General features: G+C 41.8%; 1 protein-coding gene across 12 annotated transcripts in view; it reads right to left on the reverse strand.

The window, feature by feature from the left end:
* TNIK (TRAF2 and NCK interacting kinase) overlaps positions 1-16,010 on the reverse strand; it is a 295,814-nt gene that overhangs the window by 118,579 nt on the left and 161,225 nt on the right. For 10 of the 12 annotated variants that reach the window (XM_045030275.1, XM_045030264.1, XM_045030265.1 and 7 more), the window contains exons 3-4: positions 8,909-8,965; positions 3,206-3,331 (exon numbers count right to left, since the gene is read on the reverse strand). In XM_045030275.1, coding sequence (XP_044886210.1) covers positions 3,206-3,331; positions 8,909-8,965 — 183 coding nt within the window. Of the gene's footprint in view, positions 1-3,205; positions 3,332-5,305; positions 5,474-8,908; positions 8,966-16,010 lie in introns of those variants that run through there. The other 2 variants (XM_045030272.1, XM_045030273.1) reach the window with 2 other exon arrangements.

The following is a 16,010-nucleotide window of genomic DNA, read 5'->3' on the forward strand; positions in this document are numbered from 1 at the left end:
CTATTGAAAAAGCTCCCTTTTTCGATTTCCGTATCAGCCCTCTCAGTGTCGATAAAGAGAATTACTTAGGCATTATCAGAAACAGTTTTATTTCAATAAAGAGCCGGTGAAAAATAAACAAGCCTTTATCTCCGAAGCAACCACTGATGAAATTGGAACGTATGGGAATTCTATCAGATACCTCAAACAACAGTGATTTAATGTGGAGATAAAAGCACTGCCCTTCTCCCACTGTCAAAGGAGTTTCCCTCGAACACCTCTTATTCAGCTCCAGTACAGGACATAGACTTTCTAAAACTCTATCCACTCAACCACTTTTAAATGTAAAAAGAGGATAGAACTTAGCATGGCTTTCATCAATAGCCTGCAAGCTTTAAATGGTTGTGATTAATCCCTTTATCAAGTAAAGATCCAGAATCTGGCCAAGTCCTAAGGGGCTGATTAATAGATTTTTTTTTTTAAGGCCAGAAAGGACCATTCGATCTAGGCTGACCTCCTGTACAACACAGGTCATAGATGTGTGCTCAGTTATCGAACCCAAAGGGATGCAAATGGAGGGGTGGATATAAGAAGCTTTCTCCCTTACACACTTGTGGAGGGGGTCACCAGAATCCTCTGGGGCAGTGGTTCTCAAACTGTGGGTTGGGACCGCTAAAATGGGGTTTCCAGGGCTGGCATTAGACTTGCTTGGCCCAGGGCTGAAGCCAAAGCCCAAGCCCCTCCCCGGACCTGAGGCTGAAGGTGGGGCTTGGGCTCTGGCTCAAGCTTCAGTCCTCCTTCCTGGGATCGTGTAATAATTTTTGTCATCAGAAGGGGACTGCAGTGCAATGAAGTTTGAGAACCGCTGCTCTGGGGGAAATCACAATTCCCGCTTGCACCTTCTTGGTTCCAGTTATCTGAAGGAGGTGGAGCTCATTTATTTGCCTGGTGGGGAGGGTTTGACAAAGGAGGTTATTCTATTTATGGGAGATTCTTTCCTGGCATTATTTATCTTTAGCAAGTTTGGGTAGCTGTGGAGGCCCTTGGATAGGAGCTTTAGAAATAAAATTGTCTGACCAGAAAAGGGTTAATCATCAGACAGAAACAGCAACAAGGTGAAAACAAATTCCAACATGTACAACTATAACAACATGCTCATGCACCGTCAACACGGTGGGAGCCCAGAACCTCCATTAGCACTAGCATTGAAGCATAGACTGCTACCACTTGAGCTACAGGGCTAACTACAAAGCCAGCAGCAAGAGGAAGCTATTATCCCAGAGACAAGATGGACTGCTGGTGCAATGTGCTGATCAAAGGGAAGGTCTGGGGGAGCCTACCCAAGCTCTCCCTTCCTAACCTGACAGGGTGGTTAAGCACTGGAATAAATTGCCTAGGGAAGTTGTGGAATCTCCATCATTGGAGGTTTTTAAGAGCAGCTTAGACAAACACCTATCAGGGATGGTCCAGATAATACTTTGTCCTGCCATGAGTGCAGAGGACTGGACTAGAAGACCTCCTGAGGTCCCTTCCCGTCTTACGATTCTATCTTGAGAGTTTAGGAGAGCTCCTGTGTCATGTGGTGCCCCAGAAGATGGGATGGGACACTAGGGCCATTGAGCATGGTCAGGAGAAGGGAAGTCTTACATGGCACAGCTGAGCTCTCTCCCCTACACCAGGTGCTACAGCTGCTCTGGCAGCTCCCAGGCGTTCTCTGTACAGCATCTGATGCTGTGGTGGCAGCCTGAGCCTGATTTTTCAGAAGGGTTGTGTTTAGTTTTGTTGGCAAACAACCAATATTTTCCCAAGGAACACAAGCAACACAAAGGAAATGGTAATTTTAACAGCTTATAAGACCATTAACCCTGAATGGAATTTCATGAGACAAAGAAAAGGCACTTCTCTAGCCCAAGGGATTTCTTCTTGTTGAACTGTATAAACCTGCCACAAACAAAGGATGTGCAAGAAGTTCTAAAAATAAATATATTAATAAATAAAAGAATAATAAATTGTAAGAATGTTTTATAATGAAAAGCCTGAGCCAACCTAAATACAGGGATCACTGGCAGTGTTCCTTCAGTTCAGCTGATTTTTTGTGTCACGGATGCCATGGAAGTCATGTATTCCTTGATTTTATTTTATTTTATTCCCATGACTTGTTGACATTTTGGCACATGCATATGACGATAAACAGCTGAAGCAATTTATCTGGGAACCTTAGAGAGCTGCCAAATAAAAGTCTGGGCTGCATGAAATGCTAAGTAAACCAATGCTCTGCAACAACTCTATGGGGTTCAAACGAGTATACCAGCGAACCGTCAGTGAGGGCTTTAATTTTTAGTCTTTTCAACATGACCACCATGTGACTTCCCCTAAAAAGTGCCACATTAAAAAAGACAAGATATAATTACAGGGGCAGATGACGATCTGAGTTACATAGGTGTTACTCAGTGGAGTACAGATTTACATCAGTGTAACCAACCAAAATCTGGCACATTATCTTGAATTCATTTTTAGTGTCCCTAATAGTAAGAGACAAAGAACTAGATGGAATCCTGGATTGCAACACCCTTTCTGATGTTCCAGCCTTGGGTCTCTCCTGAACAGATGCTGCCACATGTGTGGTGGACATATGTCAACTAGGATCCAGACTGAGACCATGGTCATTTCTCTTATGCTAGAAGACCTAGATTTGAACCTCATTCTCCAAAGTTTGGGGAACTGAATAAGTAACCAAGATCCTCATTGGAATCTTGTGTCTCTGCATTCAAGTGAAAACAAGCAGGATAGATAAGGAGGAGGAGTGTTTGGGACTGTGATCCTGTGAGGTGCTGAGCACTCACAACTCAAACTGACGCCAGTGGAAGCTGCAGCCTTCCCAGGCTCAGAACTCTCAGGGATTCAACTATTTAGCTTTAGTATTCTACTGAAAATTCTTTGGCCAAACTTCCTTTTCTCCAATGCATCACTAAATTCCACCTACGTGTTTATTTTTGATCAACTCCTGTATCAAAGGTATAATCCTGTCTTTGTAGCAAAACAGGGGTGTGTTCTCTCACATCACAGTCTGCAAGCAGGTGCAAGCAATATGAAGATATAGCATTTAAAACAAACAAAAAAAACACGGCTCCTAGAGTGGAGGTTAGACTGCAACTGGAGGAAACTCAGTAGATCAAACCTCAATGCTTATAAAAGGAAGAAGAGGACATTTAAAAGCACTGCCTACCCAGAGCTGATCATCCATTCCGGGTGGGTTCTTTTTAATAAACGCTCCATAATATGTGGCTATGTTTCGGTGATGAGAATATTTCTTTAGCATGTTAATTTCCTGTTTGATCTCTTCCTCTTCATCCTGGGATAAGAAAAAACAAAACTCAGTGACACCAAAGAACACATTTCACAGATTATTCATTGGTATGATTTCTCTTCATCTTTGTTGCAGTTACTTAATTGAAGCAGGCCACATCTCTGCCCTCTCCCCACCCTCCACCTGCACTTATTTTGCTTCTGCCCCTTATTTAGGTCTGTGCTTCACAACGTGGCACATGTTCAATCCTAGTATAAATAGGTGTAATTCCAATTTAAGGCAATGGGACCCATGGCTAAGCCTTGGAAGGTTAAGAGTTAGGACTACAGACTTTGAAAAAGGTAATTTTTAGGTGAATTTAGTGCTTATGATAAGTATTGGTTAAGAGGCCTGAACATTGAAGTCTTCTCCTTCTCCTAGGAAAACCACTTTGAGGGTAAAAAAAAAAGGCAGTTCAGTTTCCAAGCATATTCAGAACTTGGCCTTTCTTCTAAGACGAGTTACCAGCTGTGATGAGGTGAACTGACCGGCTCGTTTTACACAGGCTACAAAACAGTCATCACATGGTAAGAACTTTAAATCACAGTGACGTAGTCTGGAGTCAGACAGCCATAGGACATAAAAGGTTCCAGAGTCTATTACCAGACTGTTGAGCTCTTGGCCAACAAGGATAGATTATACATCGTTACTGGCAGCTCAGTTACTATTTACTTATTCATTTTACATGGTTTAGTCTTTCAGAACTCTCTGAAGATAACTATTTTTGCTCGAGGGTGTACCATACATGAGTTGCTCAGCAGCTCCATCACCTTCATTATAGGTACTTTTCTACCCCTGCTGCCAATGGCCCACTTGGATTATTCCAGAAAGCAAACCTTGGTACAGAAGTCATCCCATTGTCTTTGCCCCTCTGAAATCAACTCTCAGTCCAAATCGGACAGTAGCCAAAAAGTATTGTAGAGCACGTCGGATTTGAGATTTAAATGTATAATTATCAAAAGCATGTACACTCAGTGACTGAGTTAGATAGGCACTAGGAAGATCTAGCCCATCTAGACCATTTCAGAATATTCTCCTGAGGACAAATTCAGTCCTGGTGGAACTCCTTTGACCACCGTGGAGTTGGGCTAACTTACATGCGGGTTCAATTTGGCCTGCAAAACATCAAGAGTTGAACTAGTCTTTTGGTAGAAGAATTATGAGGATACACATTTTTGGGTTCTATTTCTTTTGCTTGTTTGCTTTGTTTACCCTGGACTTGATCTGAGGAAGCCTAATTTTATTTTATGTTGATTCTAGGATTCTAGTATGTTGAAATCCCAGTGTCTTTAGAACAGGAAAGAGCAGTTAACACTTTGTTGTTGATTAGCTTTATTCTAAAGAGCCCTGAATAAATGTTGCCTCCTTCCTCCTCTATTACCAACCCATCTGTTTTGTTCTGACTTCAGTTTTATAAACTAGCAAATAAAGAGACACCCTGGTGATCAGCTAATCTGCAAACATGAGCTCTTTCTAAACAACTGTATTTTCTGACCAGATGTCTCCCAACACATGGCGAGAAGCACTGATTTCTTTCTTTACTACAGAGAGTGACTAAATTATCATAGTCTTTAAGAAGGAATTCAGAGAAGAGCTGCAAAAATGATTAAGGGACTGGAGAAACTGACACAAGGAAAGATTTAAATGAGCTAATTAGGTATAGCTTGGGTAAACAACAACCAGTTTTATTGTCTACAAGGATCTGAAGATTGTAAACACCAAAGGTGGTTAGAAATTGGCATAAAGGGTTATGAGTAAGGACATGTCTATACATACAGTGCTGCAGCCAATGGTGGGCAGCCAGAGACCTCACCCCCCCACCCTCACTCCTGCTCCAGCCCGGAGACCCCTCCCACGCCCTGTACTCCTCATTTTTGGCCCCGCCTCAGAGCCCAAACCCCCAGTGGGAGCCCTCACTCCCTCCCGCACCCCAACCCTCAATTTCGTGAGCATTCATGGCCCACACTACAATTTCCATACCCAGATGTGGCCCTCAGGCCAAAAAGTTTTCCCACCCCTGCTCTATGCTGATGGGAGAGAGCTCTCTCCAGTCGGCATAATAAAACCACTTCCACGACTGGCAGAAGCTACATCAGTGGGAGAAGCTCTCCCACCGATATAGCACTATGCACACTGGCACTTATGTCGGTGTAACTTGTATCACTCAGTGGGGTGGTATATTCACACCCCTGAGTGACATCAGTTATATTGTCATAATATGTAGTGTCAACATAGCTTTAGACTTATTACAGGGTGACCTAAAAGCCATCTCAACTCCAGGGCAACAAGACCAACAAAGGATGATCTAGGCCACTGTTTTTCCTCAGAAGGAAATTAGATTCCAATATCATCTACCCATTGGCCCCAGCCCACCTCTGCTCCTAAGCATCCCATCCCAGCTAGAAAGAGACCTGGCTGCAGTTTACACAAATGCTGTATGATACTTTAGGAGTTCAGAATGGTCTCAGCCTGGGGAGAATGGCTGCTGGGAACAGCAGCTGAGAGGAATTAGACCCTTTTTATGAGGACATCATATTATTTTAAATATATGACCATCCTAGTTGCCACTTTTGTGCTGGACACAAAACCTCCAAGAGCAGAGTAGTACAAGCAAATAAAGGGTTAGGCACGCCCAAACCCTAAAAGCAGACATGAACCAAAACGTCCTGACATGGGTGTCTAAAGTTGGGCACTGAACTAAAAGCAGCCTGGTTTCCAGAGGCTCATTGGCAGTGCTCACTGGAGTCAGCGGGACTTGTAGGCACTCTGGAACCCCTGAAAAATCACAGCACTTTTTTTTAGGTGCTCTATTATTAGGGTCTGTTCATTGCAAAGAAGAGGCCCAACACTTGTAGAGGAAGCTGAAAGCAAGGAGGAGCCAGCAGTGTATGACCTGCCAACTTGCTGCAATTACCAGCAAGTGCTCCACAGGCCTTCAGTAATCCACAGACCACAGGTTTGGAAGCACTCTGCTAATGAAAGTGGAGAGAAAAAGGCAAGGACATTTGGAGCCCAGGTTTTATTTTGGGTCCCTCTTCAGGTTAAAATTATTTTAAATAAAGAATAAAGCCGAAACACAAAGATCAAACGCTGAAGATCAATGTGGTGTGTCAGAGACGTTCAGTGACAGAGATAAACAAAAGTGTGAATTCTGACTAAATCACAAGCGGCGGGACATCGGATAACCCCTTGATGGGGTTTATTTCTAAAAAAAGGAATTACTACTCCAAGATCTGGTGCTACTGTAGCTGCTCAATCCTAAAGTAAAAGCCTCATAAGCCATAGACAATAACAGCAGTCTTTTTTTCCCATGCTTTTATCTCCATCAGTTTTATTACAATAATCTCTGTGAAGTAGGTCACATTGTATGTGCAAGGGCGAGCTCCTTAAAAATTAATCTTAGTCCATAATTCAGAGATCGTAACTACACACACAGATCAAAAGCAGTAATTTGGGGGCAGCTTTCTGCAACCTTCTGTACCATACAATTAGGGGGAACGCAGTTAAGGACAACTAAGCACTGTGACCTGAGGGATTCTACAAAACAAGTTCACTTTCAGCACTGTCAGTGATGAGAGTGATGGAGTAGCTGTTAGCTGATTTATGACACAGGGGTTTTCCATTGTGAAGTGCAGATGACTCCTTTTGCATCTGCATTTTTCTTTCTACAGCTGGTCAGGTGATACTTGCAATCTCTTGTCATTTGTATATTTCTCCTACTTGCTTTTTCATGGCTGGGGTTGTTTGAGGGTTAGGAGGAGTTATAATAAAGCAGTTAGTCGTGGCAGGGGAAGCAAAACAGAGGCCAGGCTGTGGTAGGCTTTATGCTTTTTTGCAGATTTGTTTTTTCAGAATTGCTTAATGTACATTTTTTTTAAAAAACCCTTTGTTTTTAAATAGGGGTAAGTGCAACACGAGAGCTAAATAATTAAATAGCTGAACAGAGTATCCGATCAATGCCAAATATTTGGATTTGGACCTTTAATGTTTTAGGTTTTCACACCCATCAATATAAGAAAAGCAGGAAGTGGAGCACTTGCCATCCTGGCTTTCCTAAAACAGAGTCAAAAGGAAAAGCGATAATTGCTGTTCATTTTTGTTGGCTATGCCCTGCCTACATTATAACTGAAATTGTAATAAGGTGGATTCAGATTTGAATCCCCCAGTTCCAAACCCACCCTGGTGTGGTGATTCAGATCCTAAGCCAGAAGGCTCTTGTTTTCAGATGTCTCCCAAGGGGGCAGGAATCTTGCAAGATCAGCCTGTCTCACTAGATTTTTGCTACTTTCTTCCAAAACCAGTAGCAAGCAGCTGATGAAATTTAGGGTCACTGACTGCCACTCTGACCCAAATTTAGCCCTAGTTTGGTCTCAAAAAGGGAAATTTAGAGTTCAGGCTAAAATCTAATCCAGAACCAAACAAACCTTGCGGGCTCATCATTTACCCATTTTTGCCACAAAGTGGCCTGGCCATCTTTGCTGAATCTTATCTGTCCATTTCCTGTATAATCTGATTTCTGGAAATTCTGAGGTGAACTATACTAGGGGATATTTTTTCCACCTCCTTCTCACCTCACTTACATTTATTTACTCTTTGTTTCCATACATCATTTTCTCTCTAAGGTAAAGCTAAACATGCTTGTGAAGCCTATTGACTACTCTTATCTCTATGTATCTGTGTAGTTTTGTACGTTATATTCCTGAAAACTAATTAAAAATGTTAATTAAAAAGAATAGAGGTGGGAGGATTTGGATCAAATCCTATATTCTGAAATTTGTAATTTCATTTAAAACACAGATCTCAAATCTGGCATTGTTTATCCAGGCAGGAACTTTGCAAGGCGTGATTCCTTCTTGAATAAGGCTCTTTCTTACTAAGTAACCTTATAAAAAATGCATCTGTTTAGGCTTCCAAGAAGTACAAGAATTACACTGCTTTTTCTTCAGTGGCCTTTTGGGAAATGGTTAGAAGTTCTTTCCCATTAATCTTGTTATTCAATTAATATCTGGAAAAAATTCATTTTCTCAATCTCATGTAAATTCCATGTTTATGTGATCACTGCAATACATTTTTTGCTATAATTATGAAACTGTGTTAATTAGATACATATAGGGTACATCTTCATTGCAGCCAGGGGAGTGAGTGGCAGCAATGTAGACATTGATATAATATAGTTGGTTAGACTCACTGCAGGACTGGGGACCCTAATTTGGTAAGTAGTCAATGACATGCATATAAGTAACTTTACGTACATGAATGGTATTCATGGACTACAATGGAACTATTCACATGAATAAAGTCTCTCACAAACATCAGTCTCGGTAGGATTGGGGCCTTAGATTATGGTTATTGTGAGTACTAAACAGCTGTATAACAAAGCTTGTATTCAGAACCTGGCCCTGTTCCCACTGAAGTCCAAATGAATTCTGCCATGGACTTCAGTGGGAGCAGGACTGGGCCCTAATACACTTGCTTCTCCCAAATAGAATCCTTTTATGAGTCATCCCATTGTTTCATGTAACTTCCCTCCCACTCCTGTTAGTAATTTATGGATATAGAAATAGCCAAAGTAGGATACATTACCCCGGTGACGTCCATAACCTTAATCGCAGCAAGCTGTCCAGTTTTAACATGACGACCCTATGAAAGAATAAAAGGAATAGTTTAATTTTTATTGAATTATATTACATACTGGCACCATGAAAATGATTGCAATAGGCCCCAATTCTGTGAAAGTTTACTCACAGGAGTAGTCCCACTGACGTCAACAGGGCTACTCATGAGAGTAAGGCTTTTCAGGTCAAGGCCTGGGATGAGTAACCTCTTGCACAACACAAGGCTGACATGAATTTGTCACAGTATCACTGTTTAAATAACATTATTAAACAATCTTATTGCTTTGGCAGCATTCCCAACATGACTGATTCTTCTTGAGTACCCTCTGAGCATCCATTGTGTGAAACTTTCATTCCACCCACCATGTGTTTGATCAGTGAGCGAAGGATTCTTGGTGCTGGTTACATTTTCCCCACAAACAAGAGCTCTGCTAGCATCACTCAGTCCTGAACTACACTCCCTTCATATTCCTGTACTGAGTTTCTCTCGAGCAAAGACAATCATCTTGCTGCAAACTATCCATTATGGATAAATGCCCACTAGAATACAGATTGACACTAATTTCAGTCCATTTCTGTCCCGAGCCAGGGTTTGAACCCAGCCCTAAAGGTATCATGGTAACACAATGAAACAGCTACCCTCTGACCCTTCCTTTTTTATATAAATCAGAGACCCTGACAACTGTTCAGTCAGAGCCTGATCCTGAGGAAGTGCTGGACATGTGGAACTCTAGCCCCAAAAGAGAACTTGATGTCATTTGGTGACTTCCTATTGACTGAGTTTTGAACAGAGCTTAACACACATTTATTTTATCTATAACAACAAAACCAAATACCCAGACAAAACCATTAAGGATGTAAAAAAAAATTATTCTTTCGCTTTGAATTTTTTCCCTCTACTCTGAAGCAGAAGTTCACTGTATGACTGGACAGAGGAGTGACTAATATACCTCTGAGACTGCTCTTTGATGCTAAATGAGGTCCTGGAGGTGGAACAAATTAGTAGAGTAGCCTTAATTTCATGTGGACATATTACAAGACTGAAAACGTGCTAATCACCATAGCAGTCAACTTCAGAGGAGTTGAGCCTCCATGAATGAACTAGGACAAAAATGAGTCTTTTTATATATATATATATATATATACATACATACACACACACACAAAGAAAAATGTCCAACCACTCTAGGGTTTAAATTCTTAGCCAAACCTCAGGGGGAATTTGCCAAGAAAACTTGGTGGGTAACGATAGATATTAGCATAGTTACAAGGAACATTTTATTTAAATAAATCCTGGGAAGATAAAATCAAAAATTAGTTTTCAATGCCTTAGTTTAGCAGTCTGAAGGAATATTATAAACAAATTTGTTATTTCACCATATTCTAGGTCACACTTTGCACTTATTCAAGCTCGAAAAGTGAAAACTGGCTGGCCACTTTCTTTTCCTCTCTACTAGGTTTCACTTTCTGGTTCTCACGTATTAGCACAAAATTGTTGTGTTTTGATGCAGAATGTTGCAGGGGAAGCTTTAAATCCAAAAATTCCATTTTCACTGAATTAAAATAAATATAAATAATGAGTAATAATAAATACAATAAACGGGCTTCATGTGTGTAATACTGTCCAGCTCAATTGAGGAAGTAGAAAGAGAAAGATGCAGAGAACCTTGTGTGTATAAATGGCAATGGCATCAGATGCCCATGTCCACCCCCATAATAAAAATAACTAGACAGGTAAATACATGGAGAGGATGGTTACATAGATAGAACTTTCCAATGGCTGGTTCCACCTACTATTACAGCCCACCACTTAGAGAAAGAGGAAAGCGAAAAATGAAGAAGAAAGCTCAGCAGGCCTCACATGCAAATAGTACCCCAGCTTCATTTTCTGGCCCTGTGCTTTACACATGTATTATATGGCAAGGACTGTCACTCGTGAATTGGACTTTTAGCCACTTGTGATGCTGCAGTATGACACATAGTAACTGAACTGCTTTATTGCTTACGTCATTGTCTTTCAAGATGGATGATTGCCACTGATACTTAGATAACAGTTCAGGAATTCTCCTTGGACTCAGGTAATACAGACCGGATTATAAACCCACCAAAGTTAATAGGAATCTTCCCACTGATTCAATAGGCTTTGGATCAGACCCATAATGCTGAAGATCCCATGTTTAATTTCTGCTGAGAATTGTGCATCTGGACATACAACACAATGGTTTTATTTCACAAACATTTCATATTCTGATTTTTTAAAACACTGTTTTAAATGATACCTACATTTTGGACTCAAATGAACTGACCAAGCCCTTTACGGAAAATGTTTAGCTAAATTAAAAGTTCTGACAAACACGTATACATATAAAGGCACCCTTGTTATTGGTTTCATTGCAATATGAATTGATATTAACCCTTTATTTTTTGGTAACTGATAAACTGACAAAGAGTTGTAGGAAGACGATTGTTGGACAGCACTTGAGTAGGTAATTTCTTGATGGAAAAATGAGTGTATGCACATGTGTTGGGGGGATGGGAGGGGAGACGACAAAACAAAGAACCCAAACTGTTGACTGTGACTGTCTCTTAAAAATAGCAAACCACAAATAAAAGCTGTCCAGTCAGAATGTGTCAGCAGATAACGTCACACTGGTTCAAAAACAACCCCCACTAGCAGTGAAACAGAAAAAACTGACGTTTAAAAAGCGAGACTGAAAAGGCTCATTTTCTTGAGCTTTCTGGACTATGAGGCACAGCCACTGAATGGCTAGTTCGTATGCAAACTGTTCACTTTTTCATTACATTCTATAGCACAATCTATTTTTGTACCATAATGAAGTGCTGCATTTTGCTCAGTGCTGATTTCCTTCTCCCCACAAATGAATCACACATTATATCAAAACTGCTCACATCAAATGTTCTCATTTTCTCTCTCACACACACACAGCAAAGATGCAGAATGTAAATAGGAAAGAAAATGAAAAGAAAGGGTGCATCCTCTGAGAAAATGTGTAGGCAACAATTTTTACGCACTGGTGCCAATAAAGAAGGCTCACCCATTTTCCTAATGATTGTTTGTATCACAGCAGCACCCAGAAGCCCCACTGTACAAACAGAGTGAGAGAGACCCTGCCCTCCTGAGCTTACAAAGAATAGACAGATGGTAGAAGGAGAAATAGAGGCACAGCAAGAAGTGACTTGTACAAGGTCACATAGCAAGTCAGTGACAGAACCAGAGGAAGAATCCAAAGCTCCTGAATCACACTCCTAGGTCCTACCTTATGATCGGATTCTGTCTGAGGCTTAGCTGCAGCTCTCACACAATGGAATTTGTACGTGAGGCTCCAAGCTGGAATTTGGCCCTGAGATTTTAATAAAAGAGCCCCAGTGTTCCCCAGTACGATTCAGCCGTTTGGTAACTATTGACTGTTTTGTCTTTTTAAAAAAATACTTAGTTATTTTAGAACATCTATTCTTCAGGAACGATATGACATGAGGTCATAGGAGACAGAGCCTTTCCACGCTGAATGAGATACTACAAGTGGAACAAGTTACTGAAGTAGAATTACAAGGTCATTTCATTGCATATGATCTTATTCAATAGTCAAAGGGCTACATCCTGCTCTGTTAAAGTCCATGGGTTTCCATTGACTTGAATGGGGCAAGATCAAGCCCCAGAGCACCAAACCTGTACCGAGAGTCAACTAGTGAGGAACCGCGCATGTTAGAAAAGTCACCAATGGCACCAGGACAGTGTTTGTATCATGATGCGGTGATGTTTGCACCACGCTGACACAGCATCAGGACAGCAGAATGTGCCAAGTGGATCCCAGAGCTCAAAACCTTTTAAGAGGCAACCGCAAGTAATAATATATCATTTTACATTGACACACAGTAGAACCTTTGAGTCTACGGCCTCGCAATCTTACAACCTACTGCCCTAGTTTTGCCGGGCACAGGCAGACCCTACACCCCTATAGGAGCTCTACTGAAGTAAACATTACTGAAAAAACAGCCACCTTTGGGGGAAAGGGGCAGTAAACGGCACAGTGCATAAAAAGAGGACAGGAGGGAAGGTGATTCCAGCCAAGAATATGAGTGCAAAGCCTATCTCTTGTGAAAATACGAGAGGGGTCTGATTTTTTTTTTATTTAGGAAGTTTTAATGGGTTCACAAATCCTAGCCATGTAAATATCAGACAAAACAATAATAACAAGAGCAAGCTTCTGTTTATAGAAACACTGTACAGTAATATAATCATCAGATCTCTCTATTTAAGAGGGTGTTACCATAGTACAGAGTGAACATCTGTATTCTGCCTACAACATGCTGTTTCTCATGACTATTAAATCGAGAAATCTCTGATTACACATGTTTTCTGTGTGTCTATCAAATGTTAATAGGCAAAAATATTGGACAGGTATGTTTTTTTTGGCAGATGATTTTTTTTTGTGTGAGTATTGAATAAATGGTAACCAAATATCTCAATATCTATTTGTCTTTTGTCTAGTTTGCTGGGTACATAATTGGTGTGGTGATTTTTCCTTAACAACAACCTCCCATATTTTCTGAACCATTACCACGGGGTTCCACAGAGAGCCTTTGACTATAAGAGCTGATCTCATCAAATTCTATGGGCCCGATTCTCTGGTTTGATTCATCCACTTTGCTCAAAAGTAGACAAACTGTCCAAAAGTGGCCCCTTCTGCCTGGGGGTACTCTCTACTGCCTTAAAGCTGAGGAGGCAACACAGCCACCTCTGACTCCAGCTTAAGCCTCCTGCCCCTGATGTGGGGGCGGGGGCATGCCTGGGGCATGGCACAGTGGACCTCCAACATTCCCAATCGTCCACTGGCATAAAACCACCTAGGGACCTTACACCAACGTAGTGAGTTAGAGGTGCTGGGTGATGCAGGCTCCCTGAGGGCCTCCCACTTCACTGCATCCTTTGTGTGTTTAAAACCACAGAACCGTGAGAATTCTAGCAGCTTTGACTTGTGACTTTATCTTGTATTAACTTAAGTTGGTGTCGTATTAAAAAAAGCACACATTGGGGGAATTTGAAACTACGGTTTTATCAGAGTTTTGCACAGGACTCAAATAGCTTCTGGAGACCCTTGACCTTAAGGCTGTGCTGCCAGAGAGAGACATAACATTAGGGAAAACAAATACAGAGGGGATTTTTCTTTAGGAAATATCTTCCTATCAGCTATAGCATTTCTCATTCGTATGGTATAAACATGGAGGGAATGGAATGTCTCGGCTGTTGTAGCAGGTTCGTTTTGTTCAGAATATCATGCGGAAATATTACAGTCTTTGTCCAGCATCAATCTTTGCAAATTGTATGAACAAAACTGGGTCACTGGAGAGAATCCTGGAGTCCTGGGGGAACAGCATTACCATTCAGTATTCCAGGACATGTGCTTTGGTGCACAAGAAAGGCAAAACTGGAGCAAACGTGCCGCCAGACTAAGCACTCTCAGCAGCCGCCTTTCCCAAGGGAAAGCTGAGATTGCGGTTCTGATTGCATTTTCTTGGGGGAGAAAAAAAAGCCAGGAAGAATGATTGTTAATATGTGTATTAAAATCAACTGACTAAATTCTCCTTGGGTATCAATCTGGAGTAACTCTGCTAATGTCAATGTAGAATTACCCTGGTTTTACAATGGTGTAATTATCTGCAGCATTTGACCCCATATGTTGCTTATGTTTTATGCTGAAACCATTGTCTGGATATCTGAGGACAGCCGGCCCTTCCTGCAGATTAAAAAGATCCATTACATTATCTTGTCCTTAGCAGGGTACGGATTTGCCAGTCAGTGCCAGATACCAGAGCTCTCTCCTGGGATTTACAGCCACGCAGTTGTTGTGGGTGGACTTTGGATGTGCGCAAGGTGGCTCTGCAGGCAGCAGAGCGATTTCAGAGAGCGATACGGCATTTCATTCCACCTAAATTTATTACTTCAATAGGAAGCCAGTTCGCCCACTGGGACTTCTCACTCATTTAACAAGGGGATTTATGCAGCCAGAGAGGCAGATGTATTGTAACAATGCACCAAGAGCATTGTATAAAATGAAAATATTATTGCACCAGTTTAAATGTAGATAGGCAAAGAAGGAGCAGCAGCTGGTTTGATGGCTCCTACGTCCTTTCAGATTTTACACACACAAATTTGCACAAGCCCAAGCTAAAATTATGCCTTGCCAGGCACCAAAGCACTTGGGGAAAAAGGAGAGGATGCAGGCAGCCCACATCCTCTCCAGCAAATCCACACAGGAGCACAAGGGTGGAGAGATTGCAGCCCCAGAGGGTGTATTTCATGGTGAGGGACTGACTACACTTACTGAATAAGTATAGGATGGGGCACCCCTCCCAGTGCTCCCCTTAGGCCACCCCAAGGCATTATGGGTGAACTCCTGGACCCACTGAAGTCCCCTCACCCCGCTGACTTCCTTGGGGTCAGGATGCCATCCAATGCCTCTAGACACTGCTCTTTGGACAGCACCTGTTCGCCCTCCCAAGCATAAGCCATTAGGGAAGCACTGCTGATAAAGTATCCTGATTTTCAAGAAGGGAGAAGGGACACTTATAATATCATTTATTTAGATAGCATAATTCATGAAAACAGATCCTCCAGCTGCCAAATTCACCTTGGCTTGCTCTGCCAGAGTGTCCCCAAACCTACTGACACTAATTAAAACAAAGGGAGCAACAGCAGGGGATGCAATCAAGGCTCATGGAGCGTTCAGTAAATCAGAGGCAATGGATGGGGGAAGTGTAACACTGACAGACTCCGGTAGTCGGCAAGTGGGATTGAACCTGGGACCTCTGGAGCTAAATGCATGAGCCTCTATTGCATGAGCTAAAAGCCACACGGCCCTTAGCTAAGGCTGTAACAGACTTATTAATCTTCAACTGGTCTCGGTGTCACTAGCGGGGACAAAGCACCACCCCCAAGAAGTGTGTGGGTTACATAAGCAATAATGAAATTTAAAACAGTAAATTCATAGACGTTGCCTGCTCTTGTAGTTCCAAATGAATCACTGGGGGGGGGGAGCAGCCCCAGCTGT

The sequence above is a fragment of the Mauremys mutica genome, chromosome 9 (assembly GCF_020497125.1).
Source record: "Mauremys mutica isolate MM-2020 ecotype Southern chromosome 9, ASM2049712v1, whole genome shotgun sequence".
NCBI classification, from domain to species: Eukaryota; Metazoa; Chordata; order Testudines; family Geoemydidae; genus Mauremys; species Mauremys mutica.